The following is a 20,401-nucleotide window of genomic DNA, read 5'->3' as shown; positions in this document are numbered from 1 at the left end:
GCAGTTAGAAGCAGTGTGAGGAAGCAATGGCAGTCAACTTGGGAGAAGCACTGTTACAGTTTGGATTTCTCAGTGAAGTATTTTTGCAATCTAAGGGCTGAGAAACTGCCATTGGGCTGGAAAACTGCAGCTCGGAGGTAGAAGATGGGGGGAGAAGATTATTTTTTGTTTTGTTTTAAATATTTTAAACATATGCATTCATAATAGTTCCAAACAAGGTGGGAGTTTACAGCTGGAAGGGAAGGGCAAAGGGGAGAAATATTTTTATTATTAAATATATTTATTAAATAACTTGTAACAGGAAACTGCAGCTGGGGGAGCGCGTGAAGGGAACGCAATATTTTTCAGATCACATGCAAATTCTTGCGTGCACACAGTAAGTAAGGGAACTTACCCGAGTCAACATCAAAATGTGCAAAGACCTCATTTAAAATACAAAGTAACTTTTATTAGGTTCCCTCAGTCCCTCATCTAGTAAACTTAACATGGGTCTGAAAGAAAGCCCTCTTGAGTTCTATTCCTGACTCTGATACCGAATTTCTATCTGACCTCTGTTCTCTGTGTCTCTTTTCTTCCCTCTGAAAAATGGGGATAATGAACCAAATTCATCTCCATTTAAGTGGGTGCAATGCCCATGGAGTATCTAGGTAAAATTAAGCAGTGACTTAAACAATGGTGTAACCTTTATATTGGGCACAAACTGATTGCAAACGAGAAGTGGTAAAGAAACATAATTTGCATTAATATGGTAGTCAGTGAATGTGTGAATGAAATATGTACTATTTTACAAACATTTTCTCAAAAATGTTTCACGTTTTATAGCTATAACTGGTTGGGTCATCAAAAACAGGGGAAAGTGCTGACCACCTCTACTATTTGCTTATGAGAAAACTATGCTTAGTCTGCTGTAAGGCCTGATTTTTCCAGCCATTGTCCATGGAGAACTCTAAATGACATCAAAGGGAGTTATGTGCATATCAGGGCTGCAAGAGCCGCACAAAAAATGTGAAATCTTTTCTGGGGGCAAAAATGGCTTAATAGCTGCATCTTGGAGCAACAAATAATTTACTGTGCATGCTCGGTGTGAAAGTTACAGGACCTGTTTATGATTTTTTATTTTGTGAAAGTTTATTCATCCTCACCTGTAATCAGAAATTTTGGGAGGAAGAGCTTCACTACTGACAGCGAACAGCACAGGAAGTTGCAGGGAGAGGTTTTTTAAAAGACTTCAGCTCCCATTGTTGAGTGACTTGAAAACCTGAGTGCTTCTGAAAATCTTACCATGGCCTTTAACTACCTAAACAGGAGCAGAACTCTTCTGAAGACCCAGTCCCAGCTGTGTGTGCTGTACACTTCTGCAAATTTGCCCCTAAACCTATTACTCTCTCTCTCTCTCTTTCCACTAATTTTTTATTTTTTTTTGAGTCACATTCATATTTCCCCATACCCTACAGTAATCTTCTCTTTGGAAAAGGTAACAATCTCATTTAGAAGCTAAGCAGCTTGTTTGGACAACGAGCCTATACTGAAGTCCATGAGAGGTTTGTTACTGATTTCAATGAAAGAGAGAACAGGCCCCTGATGGACTTGATATCAAAATATTCATAACAGGATACCAACATCCTAGGCTTCAGTTCAGCAAAGTACTTGAGCACATGTCCAACTCCAAGCACATGAATATTTCCACTGAAGTAAGTGGGACTATGGTCATGCTTAAATGTAGGCAGATGCTTAACTTTACCCTTGCTAAATTAGGGCCCTCATTATTAGTTTCAGCGTTTGCATTCTGGTCCCATTCACATTAGTATTTTGTAGAGTTGTGGCAAACAGTTTGCCAGAGATAAAAATGTTTTGGTTCACTGTGGTTATAATCTGCCATTTACAGGGTCATCTTTCTTGCCAGACTTAATGATCTCTTTAGGTTTATGATTAAGGGTAAACCTTAAAAACACTATTATGTAGAGCACTTGAGACAGATAGGAAGGAAGAGGGAAATGTCTGGGTTATTTTGCTCTGCCAAATATTTGTGGTGAAACATATTGTGAAAGTAAACTGTACTCAGGGTGAACGTATCCGAAATTCTTCAAGTATCTGAAATTTACCTTAATTTCCTGCCTTTGACGTTTTTTTTTTTTGGGGGGGGGGGGGGGAATCAGTAAAATATCATACTGCTTTTACTTGAACAAGGGCTGAGTTTTTCACTTTACGAACACAAAGACTCCAGTGAAGGCAATGGGAATACTTGTGTGAATAAGGTAAGTGGTATTGGGTCCCCCGTGTTCGATATGATGACACATAGTAATCAAGAGTAGTAGGACATACTGTCATCATTACAGCACAGAAGTGTGTTATGCAATGAGAGTCTGATGAGCAACTACAAATTCATGTTTTATCTATTCTGCTCTTGCTGTGTATTCTAAGCATTAGAGGATCCACCATGAGAATGGAGCACTTTATTAGAAACAGAGTGGATCATCTTGACCAAAATTCACCCCAGTGCAAAGGTAGTAGATGGGCCTTCTGCAGGCCCAAAACCCCACTTAAGTTCTCAAAATATGCCTCATGCCATCACTCCATACAGGTATGAACTTAAAATTAATAGGCTTCATTCTAATTATTTTGCTCACAACTCCACATTTCAATGCTGTCCCTGTAACGCCCCCCTCCCCCACACACACCATCAAGCACACAAATACAATATACCAAATACTGAAAGGTGACCAGAAAAGGCATTTGAGAGAGTACGCAGGGAAAGAGAGGAAATCAAAACCAGAAATTTGGCCTCAGCCCCTGTTGTTCATACTACACCTCTACCCTGATATAACGCTGTCCTCAAGAGCCAAAAAATCGTACCGTGTTATAGGTGAAACCGTGTTATATCAAACTTGCCCCATCCTCCTGTATTGCTGCTTTACCGTGTTATATCCGAATTCGTGTTATATCAGGTCGCGTTATATCGGGGTAGAGGTGTATTCTCACAGACTCAACTAAATCTGATTTAGAGATCCCTTCCTCAGCCACTACTGCTACTACCGCTATAGCCATGGTCATTGGGAGACACTTCTCTGAAGAAGCGTATGGTACCAGTGCTTCAGCAAGGCCAAAAGTAAAACACTCATGTTTCAGATACTTGTATATGTACCAGTGCTTCTGCAGAACTCATTAGGTGTCAATTGTTTTAGACAGGATAGATCAGGAAGGGATCTCCTTGCAGCTCTGCCTGCAACATCCCTGCATCCGAATCCAATTTTTCACTGAAAATATTAGCTCATTTTATGGAAAGCAGATTAAGGATTAATTATGAGGGCTGCTGAAAACTATCTGGTGCAAGTGTGCCAGATGAATGGTGTCTCATTCAGCAGCTCTCCTTCATGGCATTGTTTGAATGTTGCCCTGGTGCAGGGTTTCTCAAACAGGGGTCGCCACTTGTGTAGGGAAAGCCCCTGGTGGACCGGGCCTGTGTGTTTACCTGCCCCTTTCGCAGGTCCGGCTGATCGTGGCTCCTCCTGGCTGCGGATCGCTGCTCCGGCCCAATTGGAGCTGCTGGAAGCAGCGTGGTGGCCAGACCTGTGGATGGGGCAGGTAAACACACTGGCCTGGCCTACCAGGGGCTTTCCCTACACAAGCGGTGACTCCTGTTTGAGAAACCCTGCCCTGGTGGCTCCCAAATTATATATATAACCCAAAGGGCCAAATTCTGACTTCCCTGCGGGGCAGCTAAGGAAGAAAGAAGTTGCTTGGAGTCCCTCTAATTCCCCCTTGCGTTACCCAGAAGGCAGATACAATTTAGCTACTTGCTCTCCGTGCCTGAAATTCACCCCTGTGCAGAAGGGACCAAGAGCTTAATCAGGATTAGAATAGTGCATAGTTTTTGTGTCAGCTCCGTACATTGTGTGAATTTCACTCATGGGTCACACAAAGGAACACACAGAACTGTTTCCAGCCCTGGGATGCCGGAAGGGGTATCTGGGTAGTGTGAGATTGTGTCCATGGTCAGCTTCCCCTGTGCATCAGATAAGAAGAAGTGCTGAAAGTGTGCTTCTACAGGTGTTCTTCTACATCGCTTCTACAGGTGAGCCTCAGTATGCCTGGAAGCATTATGCCTGCTTCTGCCTTGTAACTACAGCTATATGCAAGAGAGGACACCTACTTCTCCTTGTTTTCCCCACTCTCTGTAGTGCAATTATGGCTTCTTAAGTCTTAAAAGAGGCCAAATGTCAGGGGTGAAATCCTGGCCCCACTGAAGTCAAGGGCAAAATTCCCATTGACTTCAATGTGGCCAGGGTTTCACCCCCCATTTATTCTTACATATATATGTGTGTGCGTGTGCGTATATATACACACACTTTAGAAGTGTTAGGACAGCATTATCTTACACTGTCTCCCTGTTTATTTCAATGGGAATGGGAATGTTACGAGTAACTGCTTCAGTTCAGACAACAGCCTGAATGACTTAGTGGATACCCCAGTGTCCAATGGTATCTAAACTATTTTGACCTCTCTCAAGTACATGCCTGTTTAGAATAATAAAGGATTTTCTTAATGACAATCCCTGTTACACAGACAATCTGCAGCTCATTTGCTATTCCCTTTTCACTTTATTTTTAATGGGCCCTTAAAACATATTTCCCCTTAAAATTACAACATCCTTCTCAGTTCTTTTTGTTCATAGGACTTGTGTGCTCATAAACGGTTTGAGCATTCCCTTCACACCTGCAACGCACATGTCCGCCTCTGTTAAAGACTCTCCTATCTAGCCCTCACTGATAACTAATGAGAACAGTGTTTATACAAAGGCACTGGTCCTTTTCACTGTAATATCATAAGAGCATTATTTTTAAAGCAAACATGTTGCAAGTAGAGATGGGCCTGAGCTGCAAAGTTTGGATAGGGATAAAAACTTCCCCACTGTTCATCGGAATCTCTAGTTTTGAATTATGGTGTGTAAACTCCTCTTTAGCTGTATTCAGTAAAGCAGTTAATGTAAATTTCAAAATAAGATTTTCCACTTACAAGTTGCCTTTCCCATGAGTCTCTACAAGCACATTACAAATATTAATTAAGCCTTACAACATCTCTGCAAAGTTAAAAATGATTATATCCATTTTACAGAGGAGTAAACTGAGACAAGGAAGATTTCCTGGTGTACCTACAGTTTCACAGCAAAACAGAGCTGAGTGGGAAAAAACTCAGGAACCTTACTTACAGATTCATTTTTTAACCACCAGATACTATCTGCCCCTCAGCATTCCAGTTTGTTTCTCCTATTTTTGAACTGTAATCCAGTGATAAAGAAAACGCTTATATTGTTCTATATTTATGTTAAAGCAGCAAAGAGTCCTGTGGCACCTTATAGACTAACAGACATTTTGGAGCATGAGCTTTTGTGGGTGAATACCCACTTCGTCGGAACATATATTTATGTTGTCTTTTAATTTAGGATTTTATATTTTATTTTAAAGTGTGAAACAGGTTTAGGTATATAAAATTTAGGTTTCCTTCATATACAGCTCTGCCAGTTAAATTCTGACCTGTAACACCTGTGCAGCAATGTGAGGGTTTATTCCTGGCTTTGCTCCTGACATGTGGAGGATGGTATCTAGACCAACAGTTTCAAACATGGGTGCCTAATGTTAGACACTTATGTGGATTTAGGCAACCAAATCAGTAGTTTTGAGAGTTTTATATATCCACAGCTCCAACTGAAACCATAATAATGCTTTGTCCTATGTGGCACCTTTTATGCATTTGAGCAACTCAAATGTTTACAGTTCATATGGTCCCTGGGTCTAGCAAGCGCTCTTCTCCCCCACCCCTTTGTCCACTCTGTGCAAGGGCCAAGTCAATCACATGCCTTAGGGAAGCACAGAGACTGTTCCTTCCTTGTGACTCATACATGTAAATTGCCCCAAAATTGGGAGGGGAGGTAGCAGGGAGGAGAAGCAGGCTCTGCCGTGGCTCTGTCCACACACCAAGTGACAGAACTGGCTGGGAGCACTGGGGAATCAGCCTGTATAAATCCAAGGTTCTCTGCAGTATTTTCTTGAGTTCCCCTGGGGAAATGTGACACAGCGATGAATAGAAGGATCTAAATGCCAGTATCTAATCCTCATAAATTTACTCTCACAACATCCCTGCGAGCAAACTAAGTACAGATGGGGAAACTGAGGGTCAGCAAGATTAAGGCTCTCCCCCATCTGCATAATGGTAACAATGGGGCTTACCCCTCTCACAGGCATTTGGGAGCCTTAATTAGCTTGTGTCAGCAAAGTGTTCTGGGAGGCTCAAAAGGAAGAAAATTTCATGTAAGTATTATAACAGAGCAACACAAAGACAAGGTATAAAACTTTTGTAGGGGATCCTGGAAAAAGTATTCTGAAAATGCTTCCCATTTCATGCAGTTTGGTATCCCAAAGACAAAAGGGTTGTTTTACAGAGGCATCTTGCTCTTATAATTATCCCTGGTAGGGATGGTTCAGCAGTAGGGAGGCTGAACAAATACAGTCTTTTGTTTAGTTTCCTTACTCTGGGAATGTTTGTGCCACCCTTACTCATGCGGAGTTGTATCTTACCTCTCAGATAGCCCCCACCCCTCCAAAATGGATGGAAATACTCAAGGAATAAGATACTGCACCAGCATGAGTATGGGTATTGGAATCTGGCCCTCGGAAAGGCACTCAGATGCCACAGTAATTGATGGCCATGATATAAATCAAACAGAACCAAATAAGATTAGTGTCATGAATATTTCCTCAGGCACCTGCAATTCAAGCACTGGTATAAGGGCTTGGAAATATTTATTTTTGTGCAGAAAGCTTGATTTTCTGGTTAGACAATTAATTCAGCATAGCACAAAACATTGCTCAACAAATAAGTTATAATACAAATATTTGTTTGGTCACCTATCATTTTAACAATGAGAACCAACTGATACTAAAGTTCAGTTGCAATTTGTTGCAGCTGCTGTGGCAAGGACCCCCTTGGAAATGTAATTTCAAGAGGATTCTTCTTGTTAAAAAACCATTTCCCTGTGAAGGGGGTTCTGGAAGATAGTAATAGGGAGAGGGGGGAAAAAAAAGCAAGCACAGAAATTTACAAGCATTCCTGAAGAGCGTTTTGAAAGCACTGTATTAATTTAAACAATTGCAGATACATTTTTACCAAGTTAAACAGTTTAACCCTTCCACTAAAACGTTATATTAAAAGTGGATTTTTAAACATAAGTTTTGACAGAACTTTGGCTTCAGTGAACACATTGTCTTTAACAAGATGCACATGAGGTTGTGTATACCATCAAGCTCTGCTCTGGAGTTTGTTGGGAGAGAGAATAGCAGCCCACCTTTTTTCCTGGCCCCTTCCAGAGACATCAGGATCCGTTGTTTCCATACAGATACAACTCCCATGTGTTGCCCAGTCCTGGCTCCCTCATAGGAGCTAGCTGAGTTATATCATGGTGAATAATATTCTTTGAGTCATTCATAAACTGATCCTGATTTCTACTAATTTGTTTGTTAATCATAAGTATTCATTCAGTAGTCTGGATGAACATTTTCAGCTCCATTAGCTGATCACAAATGGTTTACTTCACTCTTTGCGCCATGTGTTTGGTTACTTAAAGCACATGGTATCATTCCTGCGCCTGACTGGGTGATAAACTGAAGAGAAAGAATGACAAAACTCCAATGTGAGAGAGACTAGATGGACGAGGTAATATATTTTATTGGACCAACTTCTGTTGGTGAGAGAGACAAGCTTTCAAGTTTACACAGGCCTGAAGAACAGCTCTGTGTAAGCTTGAAAGCTTGTATCTCTCACCAACAGAAGTTGGTCCAACAAAAAAATATTAGCTCTCACCATGTCTCTCTAATATCCTGGGACCCACATGGCTTCACCAACACTGCATACCACTCCAATATGGCTTTTCAGACTGTCTGTGCTAAATTTGGAAATGTCTAGGATTCCAGAATAATTGCTGCCTCTACTTAGTGGCATCTACATATTCACAACTATGTAATATGACCTCATGTACAGCAGTACAAGGAAGTTGGTCTGTTTATTTCTGAATAACCTTGTTTAATATTATTTAACTCTCTCTACCAATACAACCTTCTTTCTCCTGCAAGAGGCCTTGTATGTCACCCTATAACCATGCCCCAGATACATAATTGAGGTGAATGTATTCTCTGACCCCAGACAGACTTCTTCCACTGGTGAAGGATACAGCTCCCATGTGGGTTACCTCCTTTGCAATGCACAATTTACTCTTCCCTCTCTAAGTCACTTCAGTGTGCTCCCTTCCGTCTATGAGACAAGCATCCTTCCTTGCAGATCCCCCTATCCAAGAGACAACTCTCTCCTCACCCCATGAGCTATCATCTCTCCTCAGAGATGGATGAGGCAGCATCTCTTCATCTGATTTCTTCCAGTGAAGGAAATACATGTGAATGACCTCCCAGAATCTAGCCCCTTTGCCCCATTGGAAAGAAGGCAGAATCCTCTATCTGATCATTTACACTTCCACTAGAAGGAGAACCAGTAGGAAAGTAAACTCACAGTCCTGTCCTCAGAGCCACTCCCCCCTGAGGAAGACAGGACTGACCCCAGATTGTCTCCACCTGATCCTACTCTCTCACGAAAAATAGCAGTTTATAGGGGGGTGAGTGAGGAGGGAACAGCAGATTCACCAAACCTAATTCTACCCATTAAGAAGAGAGGAAAGAAGATGATCTTGGCTCAACATTTACTCCATGGAGCCCTTCTCCCACATGAAGAGAAGCAGGAGGGAAACTAGCTTTTCTAAGAACACTAGCCTTTCACCACTCTGTCAAGAGAAAGTTTGAGAGCCTCATTTCCCTATCTCCATAATGAAGAGCAGCTGGATAGAAACTGGCATGTTCTCCCCAATCTTCAACCCAGAAGAAGAGAAGCCAAGTAGCAGATGGGATTTGTGCAGTCCATTCTATCCCTACTGGAACAGAGGCTTGTAAGACAGCTTCATTTCGCCTGATCTGCAGCCTCTTCTGAAGGAGAACTTGAGGGAAACGATCTCCTAAACTCATCTTTGCCATTCTGTTGTAAAAGAAAATGTTTTTTAAACACCAATCTGTAAATATTTTTGGACTGAGCTCAGATAACAAAACAGAACAATTAAAAGAACCCCAACATATTCTACATGAATACATATGAGATAAAAAAAAACTATGAGAGAAAGTAGCCAGAGCATACCTGCTGCTCCAGAAGAATGAGGTGGATACAATTTTCAAAAGCATCTGAATTATTTAGGAGCCTAAGCCTCATTTTCAGAAGTGATTTAGCACTTAGGAGCTTAAGCTTCACTGGCAATCATTTGAAAATGGGACTTTGGCTTCTAAGACACTTAGGCACTTTTGAAAATGTTTCCATTGCAGCTATCCAAACTGTACCCATCTAGATTAGTTTCAGACTAGTTGTGTTACGCATATTTTTATTTTGTTTTAATATGATTTTTCTCATTCTCTTTCTAATGAATCGTGTTTTACTCAAACCCATGTAGTTTTAGGCTCTTTGGGAATTTCATTAAACTGAACAGAATGGGGGGGAACCTTCAAAGTCTAACATGATGTAATAAAAGAAGGGTGTCTCAAGACCATCCTGTTCAGAATTCCTCATCTAAAAGAGTATCATCTAAGGAATCTTTTCCCATAAGGTTTCTGATTTCCAGGGCTGTGATCCTAATGATATACAGGAAACATCATGGATGAATATGAGGTTTTAGGGATGTAAGCTGGCTACTGCAGTGCAGAGTATATACATACCATTGCTTGTATTCTTTATCATTCCATTTAAAAATAACCCTACATTAAAAAAAAAAGTCAAAATTTCAGTTCGGCAGTCACAAGTCCTGCAAACCACTGGCTCATTCAACAGAAACTATAAAATGCATAGATCTGAAGCCTATCCTTTCATTCACTGGACTAATGGGTCTACTTTTAAAAGCATACACAGCCTGGTTAACACTTACATTATGTGGAGAGAATGAGGCAGAGTTCCTGTGGAGTTGAGCAACACCTCATACCTTGAGCATTTGCAGAACAGTCCACCTTTGTCATTGCTAAAATGTATTAAAAAGTTGTAGTAATTTCCACTACATATGTGCAAAGAGCAGTTTTCAAAGATTCATAACTGTCATATGAACACTGTATCATATCAAAGACTGTTAAGTCCCATGGGACTGAAGCAAGTGCTTAAGTGATTTCTTGACAAAAGGGCTTAAAAAATGTTATTTTCCTTTCCTCCATTCTTTACTCATAGAAAGTCCAAAGCAGTTGTTAAATGAGGAAGCTTTTTATTTTCATTAATGATTTTAGATATGCTCATTTCAGAATCAATGACTTCTGTGTCTATATCCCCAAAGGAACTAATAAATCATAGATGGGTATGGGGACTGCCACAAGAACAAATATTGTGAGAACCATAACTATGATGGGAAAAAAAGGGAAAGCACTGTTGATTTGTACTTCAGCCATTTGGTATAATTGTATATGTCCATTTATGTCTCCTTCCCCAAGGCAGAATGTAAGGATACGTTATGTATTTGTAACATGAATTTTTATAGCTAGTTCTAGAGCTGTGTGAAATTTTCACTATGAAGTTGAAAAACTGAAATTCCTTTGTTTTTAAGTTTCATTTTGAAATTGAAAACTTCCCTGTTTTCATGAAATTTAAAGAGAAAATGGATCTTCATTTGCAGCAAAGATAACATTTAGGGCTGTCAAGCAATTAAAAAAATTAATTGTGATTAATTGTGCTGTTAAACAATAATAGAATACCATTTAAATATTTTTGATGTCTACATTTTCAAATATAGTAATTTCAATTATAACATAGAATACAAAATGTACAGTACTCACTTTATATTTATTTTTATTACAAATATTTGCATTGTAAAAAACCAAATGAACGTTGAACTTACAAATGTAGAATTATGTACAAAAAACTGCATTCAAAAATAAAACTATGTAAAACTTTAGAACCTATAAGTCCACTCACTCCTACTTTAGTCAATCAGACAAACACATTTGGTTACAATTTGCCCACGTCTTGTTTACAATGTCACCTGAAAGTGAGAATAGGTAACCCACATTGCAAAATATTTACGTGCCTGATGCAGTAAAGATTCATATGTCCCTTCATGCTTCAGCCACCATTCCAGGACACATGCATCCATGGCGATGACGGGTTCTGCTCGATAATGATCCAAAGCAGAGTGGACTGACACATGTTCATTTTTGCCAGACGCCACCAGCAGAAGGTTGATTTTTTTTTTGGTGGTTTGGGTTCTGTAGTTTCCACATCAGAGTGTTTCTCTTTTAAAACATCTGAAAGCATTCTCCATACCTTTTGTCCCTCTCAGATTGTGGAAGGCACTTCAAATTCTTAAACCTTGGGTCAAGTGCTGTATCTATCCTTAGAAATCTCACATTGGTACCTTCTTTGCATTTTGTCAAATCTGCTGTGAAAGTGTTCTTAAGATGAACATGTGCTGGGTCATCATCCGAGACTGCTATAATATGAAGTATATGGCAGAATGCGGGTAAAACAGAACAGGAGACTACAATTCTCCCCCAGACAGTTCAGTCACAAATGGAATTAAACAATTTATTTATGGAAGCACGTCCTCTGGAATAGTGGCTGAAGCATGAAGAGACATATGAATGTTTAGCATATCTGGCACGTAAATACCTTGGAATGCCAGCTACAAAAGTGCCATGTAATGCCTGTTCTTACTTTCAGGTGACATTGTAAATAAGAAGCAGTCAGCAGTATCTCTTGTAAATGTAAACAAACTTGTTTGTTTTAGCAATTGGCTGAACAAGAAGTAGGACTGAGTGGACTTGTAGGCTCTAAAGTTTTACATTGTTTTGTTCTTGAGTGCAATTATGTAATAAAAAAAATCTACATTTGTAACTTATACTTTCACGATAAAGAGATTGCACTACAGTACTCATACGAGGTGAATTGAAAAATACTATTTATTTTGTTTATCATTTTTAAAGTGGAAATATTTGTAATAAAATAATATAAAGTGAGCACTGTACACTTTGTATTCTGTGTTGTACTAGAAATCAATATATTTGAAAATGTAGAAAAACATCCAAAAATATTTAATAAATTTCAGTTGGTATTCTATTGTTTAACAGTGCAATTAATTGTGATTAATTTTTTTAATCACAGTTAATTTTTTGGAGTTAATCGCATAAGTAAACTGTGATTAATCAACAGCCCTAATAAAATTTCATTCAAAGCGGGTGTCACTGAGGAAAATTAAGCCCCTTTCTGATCAAGGATGGATCTGCAATGAAAACACGAACATTCGCGTTTTCACTGTAAAAATTAAAGGAGAATTTTGCAGACAAAACATCACCTGGAACCAAACTATGAAAGTTTTCCTCCTAAAGACTTTGGCAGTTGTGTGGGGCTCTCCATGTCACTAGACTCACAGCTCAGGGAAGCTAGTTTCAATCTAAGGTGCCAAAGGCACAATCTAGCCCTTAAAAAATTTTCAAAGGACCCCCTGAGGCTCTAAGATTAACAGCCTAAATGTATGCAGGACTTTACTTTCTTTGATAGTTCCTTTAATGCTTAAGGATCCTTAGACAATTTACAATCTTTACACATCTGACACTTCTGCCATGGACATGACGCACACTATTAAGCATGGAAAGCATCAACCAAATGGCACACTTACTGTGTGGATGAGGAAAGTTTGGTGAAGGTCACCAAGGCAAAGCCTACTTCTTATAAAAAGTGTCCTGTGATCTGGCCACAGATCTTTAATGCCCATACAGAGGAGGCCAGCCTCTGCCTGTAAAAAGTAAATCTTTTGAATAAAACCTTAATTCTTGATGTAGTAAAGTTTAAAATAGTAAAGGGACACATGAAAAAAACAAACTGGTTTCAAGGGGCCCCAGTAGGGCAGAATTAAATCCACTGTACTATATGTCCTGGGAAACGTAGTTGTAAGGCAGTCAGGAATAAGACCCAGAATGTTTACTCAACTAACAGAATACAATAGAGATGTAGCATGCTGTCAACAGATACAAATGCTCAGTTTTAGCTACAATTAAAACTGTATATCATTTGCACATACAAAGCTTCAGCTTAACTGAACTCAGGTAGGTGCTAAAAAATACATTTACAGAGGGAAAAAATGTTATCAAACTTTCTCCAGCATTTGTATATAGTCTATTGAGACTGTTAGATCTTCAGAATAGGGACAATCTTTTGATATGTGTTTATACAGCTTCTAGCACAGTGACACTCCAATCTCAGCTGAAGGCCTTTAGATGCCACTGTTATATGAACAGTCATAAATTGTAATAAATAAATATAATCCTATTTTATGGGAGATCTTCCTCCAAATTAAGATGTTAACAAAATATTAAAGGGGACTCAAAATGAGACACAGAAAGGAAATAATTCCTGCCCACTTCTCCCACAGAGAAAGAAAGAGTTTTCTCGGCCACTTAACAAGATTGCTAACAGTCAGCCAGTAAGTGTCCAGATTCCAGACAGCTAAAGATGAGGGCAAAGAATAATTTCTTTGGTAGCCTTTACGGATGCTAGCAATTCTGGTTACTTACATACAATTATTGTGGCTGGATATAGTTCTGGATACTGTAGTTAAATTATTCTTGATTCTGTGGTTAAATAATTCGTGCTGTCTTGGTAGTTAGCAATTCAAGATACTGTGGTTACATTTTTTGGTGTCTTTGGTACCTTTTATTGCTGTGTTCTCAGGATACTGTGGTCAATTACTGAGTCTCATGCTGTTTTACTTGCCTGCTACTAAGAAATCTCATCTTAGCATTTTCTAGGATGTCACAGTGTTCATGCTGGTAATTATGTCCAGTTGGGAAACACTAGTATGTAAATGAGCTGGTGAATATTAGAGCTGTGCAAAGCTCTGCCATTTTGATTCATCTCACATAAAGCTTATAGTCAAAAAACAAACAAACACAAACAAAAAAACCCCATCTGAACTCACAAAGGTTTGCTAGTTTCAACCTCATCTTCTCCATTTTCCTCACTCTGTTTCTCCCTTAACTAGCTTTTTTTACCCACTCAATTTCTCACTTGCTCATTCTTCTAACCTCTTAACCCCTCGTTCTTCTCTCGCTCAGCTCAAAGCTATTGTCCACTCCCTCAACAACGCCCAGCACCACCACGAAACAGTAGGCCCACTGAGGAGTGGAGATCCAGTTCAGCTACTCAGCATCTGCTCTTTTGGCCAGCTGCAGTGGAAGAAGGGACTGGACTTGGCAGAGGTAGGAAAAAAGAAGGGGCCTGTAGCTGGAGTTAGGGAAAAGTGTGTGGAGGGGGCTACTAGGACCCATGCATTAGTAAAAGAAAGTAGTTGCAGCTAGTAGGTGGATAGAGCACAGCAGAGAGGACAGAGTCAGAAGACGGGACGGACCTATACCTACATTAGTGAGTGGTACTTGGGAAGGCTGAAGCACAGAGTGGAGAGTCTCTAGGAAACATAAGGGTAAATGCAAATTGTGGTGAAGTGAGGTATGGAGACAGCATACAGATATAGTCTCATTGAAGTCAAGGGAATCTTCATTACTTTCAACAAGGAGTAAGAATTTTGCCCATAAAAGTGATTGTTTCAGAACAGTGGGGGACGGCATGGAAAAGCTTGCCCTGCCACAGTGTAAACTACACATAAGTGACTAGAAAAATTCAATTTGCAGTGCTGCTAATCTGGCATTTTTTATTAACCTTAAATTATTTTTTTTAAAAGATTATAAATCCATAATCATACTCTCAAGAACCCAAAATGGTAGCTGTTCCCAGAGTTCACACATCTAAATCAAAATTAAAAAGAAAAGTGAGAGGTGCTGATGGCATGTCACCAGGCCCTCTTAGAATAGCACATTCTTACACTATTCCTGCTCACTTGATTCAGGAAAAGAAGCCATTGATTTCACTGAGCCTCACGGAGCAGCAACTAACCTGGGGCCTGATTCTGCTACCTTTCCTTGTGGGATTACTTATATGAGTTAGTAACACAGAATCAGGTCCTTACTGAGTAAATGGAGGCGCATATGGCCCCATATGTCTATATAATTTCCTTAGCGTGACTGCTTGTACATTTTACACTTTTATGAAAGTGGATAAACAACCATAAAATGAGAAGAGGAGTGACAGGAAGGAAGAGACAGCCAAATCCAAATAATTCAGCAATTCTATGATCTCTCATTCTCTGCAATTGAAAAACTGCTAAATTATGTTACGGCTATTTTTAAAGAAATAATGTTTACTGTATAGGCATAATTGTGTTCAAGAATTATTCAAAAATTGTATTCCTCCTGATTGCCCCATTTGCGTATGTCTACACTGGAATAAAAGACATGAGGCATGCCCATGGTTAGCTGACTTCAGCTCTCAGGGCTTCGCCTTGCAGGATAAAAATTGCTGTGGGGTCTCAGGCCGCAGCCTGGTCTCTGAGATTCTCCTCACTCATTGGGTCCAGAGCTAGAGATCCGATGCGAGCCTGAACATCTACACAGCAATTTTACAGCCCCACAGCCCAAGCCCTGTGAGCCCGGGTCAGCGGACCCAGGCCAGCCACAGGTATTTAACTGCTGTGTAGATATAATCTGAAATCAGATGCTGCTTGCCTTACTCATACGAATATTCCCATTGACTTCAATAGGAGCTTTGTCTGAGAAAGAAGTGCAAGATCATCCCCTTCTAAGTGAAAGCATTATTAGGTGTCAATCGCTAGAGGAAATATCAATAATCCAGAGAAATCATGGACTATTAACACATTCATTTCTTTAATTGATTAAATTAGAGTCAATCCTAATCTTGATGTCGCAGATCATCATAGGATGTAAATAAAGGTAAGAAATGCACCAAAGGCATAGTGGTCTCACCAAAAAAACAAACACACGCGCACCCCAACAACTAATTGTTAGCTATCGTTCTCTTGTTCAGCGTGAACCAAATTCTTTGCTGGAAGAGTTCTGTTGACTTCAGTTGAGCTCTGCCAGTTTACATGAGCAAATAACTGAGCCCATACTCTGTAGCTGTCGTAATACCAAAAACTAAATTTTATTAGTTTTTCTTTGCACTTTATGCCCTAATTATTAGAAAAACCATTTTCGATTTCTACATAAAATCGAAGTCTCAACATTTTAATACAAAGGAAATAAAAGGTACTGCTGTTTTTAATCACACTATCAATCCCGCTATGGAAAAAAACATTAGCGAGAAAAATGTAGGAAGCGCTACTCTTTTAACATACATATCAAATTCCCACAACAATGTCCGATTGTCTAAACAAATCAAGGAAGAGAACTAATTTAATAAAGCTCTATTTTAAGAAAATTATAAAAATGTCATGTCTTAATTGGTTTGTGATATACGATACCACTGTTTAGAAATTCAGCAGCTTACCAACTCTGAAACCATAAATGTCAACAAAAAAAATTAACTATCAGCACAAGATTTGTTGTTGTTTTTTACTGAAGTGTTGTGTTAATTATCTTCAAGAACAGAGAAAGAAATAATGTCTAAGAATTACTGGTTGTAAATCTCAGCAATTTTCATGGCTATCCAACCCCACACCTAACGATGTAGCCACAAATGAGGATGAAGCTTCATTAATGAGAAAATATGATGAATACATTACCCTCTCAACAGGAGCCAAGCCTCTATTCCTTGTTCAGGATAAACAACCATTAATTCTAATGGGAGTTTTTCCTGAGTAAAGAGTGCAGGAATGGGGCTCCTTGAGCTAAATCTTGTTTGCCTTTCTCAGCCATGTAATCCATTGAAATATTGACACTATTCACATGAGTAAATTGAGCAGGATTTTGGCTGAAGGGATACATTTGTAGTCCAAATTATATGAAAACAGGATCTGTAAACTAAGTGGCATCTTCTTTACCACTAAGGACATTTATATTTCTATATAGGTGTCTCAGAGTGCTTTGCAGTAGAGCATCACTAACTTGTGCAAGTGATTCAGAGCCAATATACATGAACAAATAGTCAAATTAGCAAATAAGGGCCCAGTCCTGCAAATCTTACTCCTGAGCAGTTCCAATGACTTCACTGGGAATAGGTGAATAGTATCAACATGTCTTTAGCGCTAAAGACATCTTATCCTGAATAAGGGTGACCATGTTAATACCAAATAGCCAGATCCTGTCTTCTATACTCTTGTACGTTACTGTGGGAGCAGCAGCACAGAAACTAAGGGACTGCTCAGAGAGCAAGATATTATGGGGTGCGAGAATGGGTGGCAAAACCTGCCTCTTGATGATTAAACACAGTGAAGAAAGCAAGACGAATGAATAATAAAAATGTACAGTGCTCCTTTATTTTGTCAATGGCGAGTTATAATAAGTCATACTCCATTGTTTCCTAGTAAATGTAAAAGTAGTAAAAGAATGCAATAATCTTAGTAATATGAGACTTTGCTACAGCACCTGCTACTAAACTTTTGCTCAGGGATAAGGAATTCTGTGTGAATTATAAAACATTGTGGGTCTGAGAAGGGAAGCTAGAGAGATTCAAAAATCATGTAATTAGCTTAAAATAAAACCCTAATCACATATTGCTAGTTTTGCATGTACTTTTAACAAAATAGCTACATCCAGTTATTAAGAAGCTGCAGTGAAATAATTCAGTGAATTCAATGAATCACTTGAATTTGTAGCTTCTTCCTTGCTTTAAAGAAAGATGTGAACAGGACAGGGACCCTTTAGGCACACAGTATGTTTCCTCTCCAGTGCTGAATGTTGGCAGCTCCCTTGCCGCAACACTCTGTTGCTTATGAAAAGCAGCTGTATCTGGAGGTGCTACTAGTGTCTGATTGTATGAAAACCAGTATTTTCCAAAGCAAAATAATACATGCTCTATCTATGCCATTTATAAAATCACTATAATGTGCCATTCAAGTGGCAACCTAAAAGACAATAGAGGGCTGATGACTTAAAATGCTACTTTATCATTTGCCATCCACGAAACACAAATGCAGAAATGTTTCAGTCAGATTTGAGTACATCCAAAGCAGCGGGAGGAAGGAGTTGTTGTCCACACACACATCGGGTTCCCATTCTACTTCTGTAACTGTAACTCCTTTTTATTTCAGCTCAGCTTTGCCCTCCCCATCCTGAGGGCTGTCATTCTGTCCCCAGCCTACTGTGGTCATGACCAAAGAAAACATCTGCAAACATTTTGGGGTGTCCCAGAGTGAAATATGCAAATCTTTTCCTACTTCACCCTAAACACATAACTATGCACAAGAATTTTGCTAAAATATTAGACTAGAAAGCCTTCTGACCCTCATTAGTACACTTTCACGCAAGATGATTTCTCCTGCTCTATCTCCCACTTGTGATTTTTATGAAGGGCTTCATTTTATCACTAGCAACATCTTTTTCACTTTGAGCTCTAATTTGACATCATTTGCTCAAACTTGACTTACTAAAATAAATAGCAAGCAACTACATCCTTAATTATTAATTATTATTATGATTATTAACGGTTTTATTTCCAGCTGTCTTTATGAGCAATTCCAGAAGAGAAATGCTCAAGACAATCATTTAAGATTACTGACTCCCTTAGACAATTTTTGATACTTAAGAAAAATAAAAGGTTTAAAACCTTATAAATCTCCCTCTTACATCTACTCCTCTAAAAACAATGGTGTCTTTGACAGTCTTGGAGAAGTGAATTCATTTCATTTTGGAAGGGAAGCTCTATCAAGAAGAGAGGGACTACAAATCTGACTTTTTTAAAAATATAATAAAGCTGAATGTTAGACCTCTGTGAAGTAGGGAGAGAGGGAGAGAGATCACATATAAAAATAATCATTTACACATTAGTGAGAGAAAGAGGGAGATGTGTATATGAATTGTGTCCTACCTCTCCTTGCCGATGATGGTGCTTTGGAGGTTTTCCCATCTGCCCTAGGATTTTGCCCTTCTTACTGCTCCCAAGTGCCAGTCCTTGGTGGATGCCTGCAGATTTGTTGGTTGCCTGCGTTGGAGCCTCCCCCATCAGAGTGGACTTGATCGAGTTCACCTTGGAGCTGGAGCTGTCTAGCTGGGAGCTCTCCACCATCAGGATCATGGCTAGTAAGAGGAGACAGCAGGAGCACTTATTCCATATCAGCAGCATCATCTCCCCCTCCCCACCAAAAAAGGATTTAAAAAACAGCAGAGGGATAAAAGAAAAAAAAATCTCCCAAAGTTTGTTAACAAAACAACTCAATAGATTTCAATGCCACATGCTCAGGAAACCGCTGTCCTGGGAGAGACAGGAAAAAGAATCCCCTAAAAAAAAAGTACAGTCTATAGGAAATGAGCAACACTCAGATCAAGTGAAGTGACGGCTTTTTCCTCCAGATTCTTGAGAAGTTCAGGAAATTTTTTAGTGACTGGAAGCAATAAACTATGAGGCAATTGCACCCAGGAAAGCTTCCCACCAGTGGAGTCACCCCGCAGGTTTGCTCAAACTTCAGACGAAGAGTCAGTTACTTATTTCCCCCCACTCCTCCTCTCTTGCTACACAAGTCAGCAGGGAGAAAACTCAAACCAGATCCAATCCAAGCAGCACCGTCAAGGGCTGGGATTAGTTTTGTTTCTCTCTCTCCCTCCTTTTTATTCCCCTCCCGTCTTCTTTTTCTTTCTTTTGCCTCAGCCTCTGTAGCCAGTGTTTGTGAAAAGGACACGTTCTCCTCCTACAGACTAGCTGGTGCTGGGGTGAGGGGCTCCAGGCATCCGGCAGACAAGCAGACAGGGTGAGTCCTGGGGACTGAAGCCCTGGAGTCGGGATCACACAGGCAGAAACAGACAGACATCTAGACAAACTCACTGACAAAGTCCTTAGCACAGATCTCTACACACACTCACTGTTCTCTGACAGTCTCTCACTTTGCTCTGTCTCCCACTGCCCCCTTTACTTTTTATAGCTTTCCACAATGGATTTCTCTTTCCTCCGCCCCCACTTCAGAATGACAAAGAGTGAAACTGACTTCTCATCCACCCCTTGCACCCTGCACCCACCTTCCCAACAGCAGATCTTTCTTCCCATTTTGGCTGGGAGACAGAAGTATCCCCCCTTCTTTAGGAACACAGGGGGCTGTATCTGTCTGTGTCCCCCTGAGCAACTAGCACACCTCCTGAACACAAGTACATACACATAGTGTTTCAGCGGTCAGCATACTCAAGGACACATATCCCTTTGCACTGGACTATCTGTAAGGCTAAGATTTTGGCACTAAAGGCATTGTGTTCAGAATAAATCAGGAATTTCAATAAAGCCCATGATGAGTTTGTGCTGCAGTGGTGGCTCCCTCCTGCAGGTTTGGGCCCAGCTCCATAGGCACTGGAGACAGAGG

The 20,401-nt window shown here is 39.8% G+C and overlaps 1 protein-coding gene across 1 annotated transcript in view; it reads right to left on the bottom strand.

Moving 5' to 3' along the window:
* The window catches only part of DKK2 (dickkopf Wnt signaling pathway inhibitor 2), a 70,038-nt gene extending 50,003 nt beyond the window's left edge, over window positions 1–20,035 (bottom strand). Inside the window, exon 1 of the mRNA XM_032802261.2 lies at window positions 18,925–20,035. Within this exon, the coding sequence (XP_032658152.1) occupies window positions 18,925–19,182 (258 nt within the window). The 5' untranslated portion in view covers window positions 19,183–20,035. The remainder of the gene's footprint in view (window positions 1–18,924) is intronic.
* Between the last annotated feature and the right edge of the window lie 366 nt (window positions 20,036–20,401).

This window comes from Chelonoidis abingdonii, chromosome 5 (genome assembly GCF_003597395.2).
Source record: "Chelonoidis abingdonii isolate Lonesome George chromosome 5, CheloAbing_2.0, whole genome shotgun sequence".
Classification (NCBI taxonomy): Eukaryota; Metazoa; Chordata; order Testudines; family Testudinidae; genus Chelonoidis; species Chelonoidis abingdonii.
This window is presented reverse-complemented; position numbering and strand designations above follow the sequence as displayed.